At 34.6% G+C, this 12,099-nt stretch overlaps 1 protein-coding gene across 1 annotated transcript in view; it reads left to right on the top strand.

The window, feature by feature from the left end:
* PLXDC2 (plexin domain containing 2) overlaps positions 1–12,099 on the top strand; it is a 425,653-nt gene that overhangs the window by 325,715 nt on the left and 87,839 nt on the right. The window contains exons 8-9 of the mRNA XM_032243929.1: positions 9,611–9,706; positions 9,939–10,020. Of these exons, the coding sequence (XP_032099820.1) occupies positions 9,611–9,706; positions 9,939–10,020 (178 nt within the window). The remainder of the gene's footprint in view (positions 1–9,610; positions 9,707–9,938; positions 10,021–12,099) is intronic.

Raw genomic sequence — 12,099 nt, 5'->3', positions numbered from 1 at the left:
TATAAAGCATAACTGTGTCTGTTACATGAGATTCTGTATAAAAGAGATATATTGTTGCATTGTATTCTCAGCTAACAAAAAGCACATCTTTATGCCAGAGATTAGGATAACCCAAGATTAGCACAATACAAATTATACCAATATATTTCTTTTGTGAGAAATAAGTTGATTCCTACAGATCTGTGTTACTTATTCAACTATCAGAGTTTAGACCAATGTAAGTTTTTTTTTCAAAATTCAGTTCCCTCATTTAGCAACACTCACTGTTAAGAATTGTCTTTGTAGGAAATGTAAACACTTTGCCTCTGTTACCTTCCCCTCCCCCCACCACAAGAAGATTTAGGGAACAAATTATTTTATCCTAAGTAATGAGTAGTTTCATTTCTTCTGTATTCCAAGGCGTGTTACATAGAACCTTGTTCTCATAAGATCAATTTTCTATTCTTTTAATTATTTTGGTTACATAGGTTGTAGAACCTTTGGCTTCATGTAGTCATGGAAACATGGGAATGTGAACTCAAGCCTGGAAAATAGTTTTTCCCAGTAGATCACCATTACTGTACCCTTGTTATCAGATTTGGTGAAGATTTAGTAAAGCATTCAAAAATCTGTAAAGCAATTTTAATTTATTTATTATTAAAATGTCTCCCTATTCATTCTTCCTAACATCAACAAAAAAACACTTGTTTTTCAGTTTTTAAAGACCTCCAAATAGTTTCAATGTATTTCAATAATTTTAATGTAACTTTCAAGCATAATTAATTAAAGTAGCTTTCTTCTTTCAAAAAGGATTGGGTGAGCTGATAGTTTAACTGTCAAAGACAATTCAGGCATTGTTAGTAAACTGATAAATCCTTCGGAGTTTACAAGAGAAATACCTTTGTCCCATCAAAAAGAGAGAAAAAAGTCTATGGTAAAACAAAGGCTTATGTTAAAAAAGGTGGAAATTACAAGTAAAGAAAGTGTAAGGAATATTGTCATTTGATTATTGGTCATGAAATGTTAAACATTTTATTTAACTTATAACTTTTTTTTCTACATGAAATGAACATCTTAGTACCTAAAATGCAATGTGTATACAGCATGCATTCCTGGCAGAGAGTAAGTAGTATACTTGGTATACTTGTACTTAAAATTACTGTATTTTTCCATCATCATTATCACTTTAAAAAATAGCGATACTGACTTAGATGTCACTGCCAAGCCCCGGTGCCCATCAGAGTGGAACCACTGATTTCCACTAAGAAACACATCGACAGTGTGCCTCTGGCACTCCAGTTGTCTCTGACTATGTTCTTGTGTGTTATTTTATGTCTGTTAATAAGACTTGTGTTTGTCTGTCTGTCTGTCCGTCTGTATGTCTCTAAATCACTGTTTTTCATAAAATGTGTAAAACTTTAGAAACAGGAAGAACCATAGAGATCAGCTAATTCAGTATCCACAGGTACAGCTATGAAAAACAGATCTAAGTACAGCACTGACTTTGGTTGTTCATTTCAGAAATAAGAATATAAAAATATACTTATGATTAGAAGGATAGCACATTATTCTGAGTAATTTATAAATTAACAGGAAACCCAAAGAGGAAAATTTAAATTACCTAGAAATCTACTACTGAGAAATAGCGATAAATGTTTTCACGTATCTGTTTCCGACTATTTATTTGTAATATGCACATATATGAACATACATACACAGTAAGAAGATTGGCATTGTGTTTTGTAAATAATTGTGCCCCCTGTTTTCACCTTCATACATAAAACATACTTTTTCTACACTGTTAATATCTGTCCAAAATGTAGTCATTAATGGCTTTAACAAATTTCTTCGTTATAGCATTTATGTAACCTGTCACTAAAGAGGTTGGTTACATAGTTTGCATCTCATATTAATTGTCAGTAAAATGGTGCTGAACATCCTTGTTTTTAAATTTGTACATGTATCTGATTCTCAAAAAGTGAATTTGTGAATGCTGAATGTTAATATTGTTTTGAATGTGTTTTGACAAATTGCTTTCTATCAAGGGTTGTACCATGTACTACCCATCACCATTTTATTAAAGGTATCCCATTTCCCCAAGTGCTTTCTATTATTAATTTTTAGCTTTGCAAATTGGATAAGCACAAAATGATATTTCATTGTTGCTCTAATTGTCTTTTGATTACCAGAAAGTTTTAACATTGTCATATATTCATGTGTCATTTGTAATTTCCATAATTTCTTTTTAAATAGCTCTATTAAGTAATTCTTTCTCAGCTGCAGCTCATGTCCTTCCAAATCCTTACACAACATGCAGAGACCTTGCTGGACACGTGCACAGTTCTCACTAGTGCCACTTGTTTGTTTCTCTCTCTTCCAACGTAGCATTTTGAATTTCAATCTTAATCTCTGGCGTGCTGACTTACCCCATCAGGCCTCACTGTTTCTGTGCCTTCCAAGCTTAATGAGCCTGATGTTTCCCGCAAGAAACTCAGAAAATCCATTCATGCCATGTGGTTCTTTAATTTGGAAAATTTAAGGCCATGCCATTTAAGTAAAGAGAAAGTTACGTTAACACACACACGCAGGGCCTTGCACTAGAAACCAATCTGGAAAGCAGCTGACCTCACTTAAAATCGTTCTACTCCAAATTATGACAATGACTATACTGAATCCCTTAGAATATTCCTTATTTTTTCCAGTCACAGTACATTACTTGGTACTTTCTTAATATCAAGTCTCTTTTCCTCAGTATCTGCTGTTTCAAATTTACTGACATTGGTGCTATAATGCACATTTGCTTTGCTGGTTATGATTCATGGCTCCATAAGAAACATTTAGCATTTTCAGAAATAAAACTGACAATTAACTAGTAAAAATACTACAAAGAGGGTCGTTGAACACTTTAAGGAACATTTTTATGTACATATTTTGCCATACATGGTCTCTTTATAAGCTTAAAGACCATATAACACTTTTTTCTTTATTTTGGGTGGAGTCTCACTCTGTCGCCCAGGCTGGAGCGCAGTGGCACGATCTCGGCTCACTGCAACCTCCACCTCCTGGGTTCAAGAGCTTCTCCTGCCCCAGCCTCCTGAGTGGCTGGAATTACAGGCACATGCCACCACACCTGGCTAATTTTTGTATTTTTAGTAGAGACGGGATTTCACTATGTTGGCCGGAAGGATCCTGAACTCCTGACCTCAAGTGATCCTTCTGCTTCAGCCTCCCAAAGTGCTGGGATTACGGGTGTGAGCCACCTTGCCTGGCCCAGACAGCAATATTTTAAAATTATTTTTAGACACTGAGTAAAATAACCTTAACAGGTGAAAACACAGCTTTGCCCATGAACTATGCAAACTATTTAAGCTTTAATTAACAGTAATAATAATAGCATAGACCAGTGTGCTATTCAGAACTTCCTGTGCTGGTGGAAATGTTGTGAATCCAAATTGTATAGCATGAACTCACTAGCCACATGTGGCTACTATGAACCTGAAATATGACTAGTGAGCCTGAGAAATTGAATTTTTGAATGAATTTATTTCCTTAATTGTAAGTTAACTAGCCATATGTGCCTAGTGGCTATCATGTTGGATAAGGGTAACAAGAGACCATATCCACATATTTAAATAAAATATTAAATGCCAAGTATAACACTTACATAAACATTACTTTTATTCCTTCTTTGCTTTTTAAAAGGCCTTACAATATTAGATATGAATTTTCAAATATGTGTATTTATTAAAAAAATTTTCAAACATAACCTTTATAACTAATTTTTCCCATAGAAAACAATTTGCCATTTGATTTAGTGCTAGGAAACATTCACTATAATTATGTAGCAGCTACAATAAAAAATATGTGTTCAAAACTTATGCAAAATATAAATAATCTTGGAAAAACTTGAACTTTTTGAACCCCGTTCAAGCCCTTTCAGAGGAACAGGGCCAAATTTGTAGTTTTTGAAATTGTAGTCCTCTCATTCATTTAAAAACAGATCAACCTACAGATGTCCAGTAAATTGTGTCACCTTACTCTTTGCTCACCTCAAAATGGAAAACCCTTCAAAATTATTCATTTTCCGAAAGATAAAATTGCTTCTCGTTACAGCACAATTTTGTTGGGTGCTTACATTCTCAAGTATGCGCACTAGCTCACCAAAGGCTCAACAAAAGCAGAAACAAATAGAAATCATGAGGTTTTCTCATAACATAACTAGTCATAAAACACTTCCAAGATAGAAAGCATTGTTCAAAATGTTATTTTATTAGTTTGATGCATCCATTTCTAATGTAAGCTTGTTAACTGACCCTGACTTGATTTTTAAAGACAAGTAAAAAAATCTAAAAAGTTTCAGAAATCACTGATTAAGCAATTTTTACATATTTGAGAATTTTTCTAAAATTTGTATGAACAAAAAAGCTTTCTTCAGGGACTTGTTAAATTCTTTCATTTATTTCATTTTCTTTATTAACATTTAATCCTCCTATGCAATACTTCTTAGAGAAAGTAAATTTTTAGCAATTCAGAGCTGTGTCTAGCTGGGAGCAGTGGCTGATGCCTGTCATCCCAGCACTTTAGGAGGCCAAGGTGGGAGGATCACTTGAGCCTGCGAGTTCCAGACCAGCCTGGAATGAAGACATTGGAGACTTGGAAGAGTGGGAACAGGTAGAGGGTTTGGGGATGAGAAAGTACATATTGGGCACAATGTACACTATTTGGGTGACAGAAGCACTAAAAGCACAGACTTCACTACTACACAATATATCCATGTAATAAAACTTCACTGGTACCTCTTAAATTTATACAAATTTTAAAAAGAAAGAAAAGAAAAAGCATCTGCTTCAGAGGCTACCTCTGAGGCTTTCGTTTTGGGATATTGTTTTCTGAGCCCCAACACACCCAGTTCAATTTAATGAAGTCACGATCTCCTTTGTGAAAAAGAAAAAAGAAAAGAGATGTCATGACTTGGCAAATATGTATCATGGCTTCTTCCCATGAGTCTCGGGGGTAGAGAGGCACGTGCCCCTGCAAAAACACCAGGTTCGGGACAAGCAGCCCTCAGCAAGTGGAACCACGATATTGTCACAGGCCTGCATTTCCACCTGCCACACTGGCCCACTGTAACACTGTGTAGACCATTTACTGTCTCACTACTGGTTCTGGTTCTCTCTTTTTCGTCGATTTTTTTTCTTTTATTGGTGCATAATACTTTACATATGCGGGACATGTGCATGTGTTACATGCATAGACTGTGTAATCAGATCAGTGTATTTGGAGTATCCATCACCTTGAGTGTTTATCATCAGTTAATGTCTTGGGAACATTTCAAGTCCAGGGCAAAGTAATTATCAAAGGAAGGAAGGAAATGCAGCTGGTTTAAGCCATGAGTAAAGTATTTGTGGGAGAAAAAGAAGTGTGAAGGTTGTTTTAGGTCCTATTTTTTATTTCCTCTCTGCTTACTCAAGTAATTTAGGAACTCTGGCCATTTAGGTTTACCATGTCATGAAACGTTTTGCAAGGAGTGAGGGAATGTTGACAGAAAAAGGTTTATATTAGCACTTGATGCTTACCTAAGGTTTGTGTTTTATTGAATGCATAATAAATTATTATTTCACAGAATTAGAACTACAGGAGAATTTTTTAAAATGATTTTGGCAAATGCGTTTTTTATTCATAGCTATTTATTTAGCAACTCCAACTAGCTAATTCTGCTAATGCATTGCACTTTTCTGTGGGAAGCTTGTAGCTACTATGATAGTGTCAATTTTATCTCAAGAATCGCTTTTTTTCCTGAGTCTTCATGCTGGAAATGAATGTTGTGATTGTACGATACAGACTATTTCCATTAAAGAGTACTCAGTAAACGGTGCTTCTGCTGGACTTGATTTCAACTAGAAAATAAATAAGATACAACCATATAGGGCCAGTCACTAAGCACTGACAACACATAAATAAGGAAATTTTAGCAAATCGTTCACTTGACAATTCAGACAAAGTATTATAATACTTATACAATATGAGTAAGTCAAGTTAGGAGATTCCTCATATATTCTCTATGTGAATGTTAAGCTTTCAAGACGGGAAAATCAACTAGATCATGGCTAATCATGCCTCAAGATACTCATTAGTCTGTGTTCACTTCAGCTAGAGTGGATATTGATCAAAGAAGATTCTTGGTGTTTCCATATGATCACATTGTCCCTCCTGCTGATACCAATCAGGCTTTCTAAAACATGCAATATTTGCACTTTGCAGCACATCACCTTCAGATTTTGATCACTGAACTACATTTTCTTTCTCTCTGTCAATCTGCTCAGATTTAATTTTTCTTACCTTTTAAAAGCTACTAATGGATGAATATTGATCTATTGAAGTTGAATTACCATCATGAAGACTTTTGGCTTATTCTTGAAGAAGACACATGAGCGAAATATTTCTGGAATCAAATGAAAGCTTCTGGCATTGGCAGGGGCAACCAGAATTCTAATTACTTGTTTCTGACAGAGGTATCTTTGAAATACTACATAAATGACCATTTGGAAGCTGTTATTCATTGGCGGGTCATCAAACAAAAATCATTCTCATTAATTTGGGTTTTGTTAAATTCATCTCCTCCCAATAGTTAGAGGTCTCTAAGCAGGTAATAGAACTAGCATAGCAAAAAATGTCACTCTCCTTACCCCATATGCACAATCAGTAACTCTCAGAAGCTTCTCAATTGTTGTCAGTAGTTGAGAATTTCAAAGTATAATATGAAATAAAAGGAATACTAGTGTTTTAAGCACCAACTAATATAACAGACACTGTGTAAACTTTAGCATGAAGACTCAAGGACCTCCATCCTAGGGATCTTATGGAAAGGCCATATTATTTATTTGTTTATAAGAACTTAATTGTTTACCAAAGTACATGGGAAAGGAATGAATCCTATTTAGACACAGATAGAAGAGGAGCCATCTTTTTATTTTCTTTAAAAGCTAAAAAGAAAAGAAAAAACGTGATTTATATGCTTCATGAAATGTTACTATGTAGCACGATTCGGGCATTTTCTCTGACTTTTTGTGAAGTTTACTTTTTGAAGAATGTATATGCATCTTTCAGTTATACCAAAAACAAAAAAAATCATTGGGTTAGAGTTCTTAAACAGTCTTAATTTCAACAGAGTTCTTAAACGGTTCCAATCTGATACCCCTAAGATATTTTTAGCCAGTGACCCAGAGCTACTCTTAGTCCCAAAAGTGTTTGCTTCTATCCTTTCCCCACCCATTCTGCAACAGAATTTCATCGTGAATAATTAGAAGTAGATAAAAATATATGAGTAGAAAAAAGGAGAGATACTTATAGGTTATAAGTAAGTGTTTGACAGCCTCTGCAAATTCTCAGATGAATAAGTGTCTTCCTTTTCTGAACACTTTCACTAAAAGGCAACTCACTATCATCTGGGCCACCACACTCCCTGCTCTAATTTTAGAGGAGGTCATCGTTGGGTCTAATTATTTCATTATAAATTTAACTTTCTTTAAATGGAGAATGGAGAAGAATTGCTAGAAGCTTCATTCCAGGATTTTAGTGTGATTTCAGTACATTTAGATCTATAGGGATTAGATTATTAAATGCAGCATATAACTTGTATGATCTAAAGTTGCCATATTAAAGTTAGACAAAAATTGTATCTAATTATGTATTGAGCATTTTCAATGTGAAAACGACTGTCTAGCAATATTCCTATGTCATTTTAATCCTCAAAGCAATGTAGTAATATAAGCACTATTATCCCTATTTTATAAATAAGGAAACTTAAACAGAGAATAGCTGGCAAAGGAACCCAAGGTCACACAGATTTCTCATAGCAAAACTGAGGTTTGAACCAAGACAGAATGTTCTAGAGCACATATTGTTAACCACTATGACATTACTTTTCCAAATTGGATACTGTGATACTTTTAAAATAACTTATGGACAGATGCAGTGGCTCACACCTGTAATCCCAGCACTTTGGGAGACGAAAGTAGTAGAATTTCTTGAGCCCAGGAGTTCAAGATCAGCCTGGGCAACCTAGCAAGACCCGGTTTCTACCAAAAAAGTTTTAACAAATTAACTGGGCAAGAGGGTACATGCCTGTAATCCCAGCACTTTGGGAGGCCAAAGCTGGAGGATCACTTGAGCCTAGGAGTTGAAGACCAGCCTGAGCAACATAGCCAGACCCTGTTTTTACAAAAAATAAGAAAAAATTTAAGTGGATATGGTGGCACATGCCTGTAGTCCCAGCTACTTGGGAGACTAAGGTGGGAAGATCGCTTGAGCCCAGGAGGTCCAGGATGCATTGAGCTGTGATTGCACCACGGGTTGGGCAACAGAGGGAAACCCTGCCTCAAAAATAAAAATAACAATAGTTTACAGCCTTAACAATTACTTATAGATGTGATATTACTCCAAAAATGCATTCTTATCACTATAGGCATTTCAAGAGTGGAATAAAATTCTGACAACTTTATTTTTCCACTTACACTGACTAAACCCAAGTGAGCACATTAGCATAAGGCTTAAAAGGAAATTTTAAGTATATGTACATATTTTGTTCTGGTTAGATGTTAAAATGTGTTTGCTTATATTTATCTGATTTTAAATGATTAGAGTTCTTGTCAAAGTCTCCATCTATCTTCTTCCTCAGGGACATTGATGGATTTGCCAATGATTTATAAACTACATTGTGCAATATAAATGCTAATTAACCTTCCTTAGATATGATACTGTATATTTAATACGTTGCAATCCTTATTTTTAAAGTGATTTAAGTTCCTTTTTTCTTCCAGCTTTATGGAGATATAGTTGACAAATAAAAATCATATATATTTAAGATATACAGGGTGATGATTTGTTATATTTATACATGCTGAAATGTTCTGCACAATCAAGCTAATTAACACATTCATCATCTCACATTTGTGTGTGTGTGTGTGTGTGTGTCTGTGTGTGGTGAGAACACCAAAAAATCTATTATTTAATTTCAAACACAATGCAATATTATTAACTATGATCACCAGGAAATATAAGAATGATTTTACTTCTGTTTTACTTTTTTTTTTTTTTAATTACACTTTAAGTTCTGGGGTACGTGTGCAGAACATGCAGGTTTGTTACATAGGTGTACACATGCTGAGGAAGTTTATTCTAAACTTTTAAAGCAATCACATTGTTATTCTCTACTAACTTTATTTAGATTGTGAAACATTTCTAATTACCCATTTCTAAACACTTCAGCTTTAGTATAGAAGAAATGGTATTATCTTACCTTCTTGATTTCATGAGTGAAAATCTTTGAAAATATGTAAATCTATTCAAAAAATCTGTTGTATAGGCCGAGTGACAATGAGTTGGCGCCTTAAGAGGTAAGTGAGATATCTGAGACCTGATCAACACTTTCAACGTTATTAATAGAAAGACTTCTGATTACTTGGCATGTGATTTTTACATATTTTATAATCAGTCTTCTCACAGGGTGAGGCTTAATTTTAAAACCACATCAGCCCACATGTATATAATTCTATGTCTATTATTAAAATACTGTTGTTTTGTATGTGGGGAAATGTTAAAAGTTAATTTTTTTCCATTTTTGTTTTTCTAGATGTTCGGAGAAGAACAATTTATGAATACCACCGAGTGGAGCTACAAATGTCAAAAATTACCAACATTTCGGCTGTGGAGATGACCCCATTACCTAGTAAGTGAATATGTAAACCTAGGTGGAAAATATGATTTGCAAATTTGATGATCTGATCTGTTTAATAGTTATAATAATCATATTAAATAACTACCATTACAATTGTGTTTGGCAAGCATGGGCATTTTGATCCTGAGTATTGGGGGACAGTGATGTTTATTTTGGCTGAGCAATCTCTTTTCCCCCAAGTTGCCTGTTGGTCTTGATGAATTTGTGCTTTCCTATTTCCTAGCATGCCTCCAGTTTAACAGATGTGGCCCCTGTGTGTCTTCTCAGATTGGCTTCAACTGCAGTTGGTGTAGTAAACTTCAAAGGTAAAAATATAATAATAATAAAAATAATAAAACTTAAAAAAACTTCCTGCTTCTACTCTCCCACTGAATTTGAAGTGGATATCAACTGTATGGCATATGTATGCATTAGCAATATTGTGTGTATGAAAATTACCAAGAGCCTTTATAGTCAATAAGGCCAATATCTGGCCTATATTTATAATTTTCCGTGGGACTTAAAATACATGATGATTATAGAGCAGTTGGTGAGTCTGTAAACTAAAGTTTTGATTCATATTCTACAGAAAGCATGGTGTGAGATATCTTTTCATAGCAAGGGTGGTTTATAATAATCACATGAACATTCTTAATAAATTCCTATGCAACATCTCAAAGGTTATTAGTCAGGATTGGAGATACAGTCTAATACAAAAATAGAACACATGGTTTTGACCTCATGTTGTAACTAGCAACCCTGAAACTTAAGCTGCATAATTTACTGGGGTCACAGAGGTTTACTGATTTTTAGAAGTGGCAAAGATGATTTTTCAGTTCCTAGAGTTTTTCAGAGACTGAATAATCATTTGTTGGAAATACAGGATAAAGACTAGCAAATTTGTTTTGTATTTTCTCAACCATTTTGTGCATCAGTTATGGTCTGGGTACTGGGAACACAGCAGTAAACAATATTGACATGGTCCCTGGCCCCCATGAAGTTTACAGTCTGCCTAGGAATAAGTCCTCTTTTCACCTTCACAGCCTATGACAAATGTCTCTTTCCCCAGGAGGAAAACCAAATAATCATGCTGTTAGTTTGCATATGTTACACCTGAGTTTTCAGTTGTATGAGCAGTCTGTCTTATTATCTTCTTGCTGTAGCATTTGCTATAATGATAAAGACATGCTCTAGGAATACTTTTAAACTTATTGAAGAATTTGAAAGTAAAATGCCAATATTTCTATCACAAGCTTTGGGAAACATTTTTAATTTACTAACCTTGGAGCAACTACTGCAGTATTATGGCTAGAACAATATTTATGATAACATCTGTATTGTTTTCAATTTAATGGGGCGTTCTAGTAATTTCCTTTGTGAAGTGAATTCCAAATAATAAAAAAGCAAGCAGGCAGTTTGCATTTTTAAAAGGAGATTTTTAAGTTAGTTATATATCCAAAGTAGGAGAAACTGCTATAAAAGCAAGGGTTTATGGTTATTTATACTGATATTTTACTAAGTTTTTCATAACGATTATGTGCATATCAGAAGTTATTCAAAATCTGTTTAGATAATGACCTAAGGGAATCTAAAGAGATGGCGTTTTACTATGTATATGTAAGGGATTCTGAGCTGAGAAATGGAAAATGTCCAAAGGAACTAAATCGGAGGCACCAGTTTGGGCTGCATACCTACTTTAAGATGCATTTCAGCAAGATCCATTTCAGTGATCTCCTTGTCCAAGTCTGCGTGAGGTGCCTATGGGCTGTGTTTCTCTGCATCCTGGGCAAACTGCCATCATTCGCATTTCAGTAGGCCTTGCCGATGCTTGTTCATTTGTCTGTCTTCTTTGCTAGGCTCTAAGTTTATTAAAGGCAGAGACCATATCCAATTTGTCCTTATATCTCCAGAGCCTAAGAACATACCTGGGACTGCAGGAGAAAAAAAAAAAAAGGATGAACAAATGAATATTGATTAGGTCCCAAATGAAGGAATCACACTTAAATTTGTCTGGCACAAAGGGTTTCCCAAGATGAGGGACTTGCAGTGCTAAAACTAGGAAAGTCCAGAAAAAACAAAAACAAAAACAAAAAAAAACAAGGACCATTTGGCCACCTTAACTAGGAGACAATTAGGATAATTTTTGACTTAAATTGTGTTATGGTAAATGAAGGCTTTGAAGATTCATCTAGAAATTTGCTTAGCACTGACCATTTCACTTTTTAATATAAATTTTTGATGAAATGTATGTTTAAAGTTCCAAAAAAGCAATTTTGACAATCAAAACATATCTGCAAGTTGGAATCTCCTTCTGCTGTTAATACTTTCAATTTATTGAGAGGTGTCTCTGCCAGACATTAAGCCAAGAAATTTTCAAATACCACACTTAACATTTTCACAGTGAA

This window comes from Sapajus apella, unplaced genomic scaffold, assembly GCF_009761245.1.
Source record: "Sapajus apella isolate SASKATOON/1434 unplaced genomic scaffold, GSC_monkey_1.0 scaffold53, whole genome shotgun sequence".
Classification (NCBI taxonomy): domain Eukaryota; kingdom Metazoa; phylum Chordata; class Mammalia; order Primates; family Cebidae; genus Sapajus; species Sapajus apella.
The sequence above is the reverse complement of the archived record's forward strand: the minus strand, read 5'-3'. Positions and strand labels throughout refer to the sequence as shown.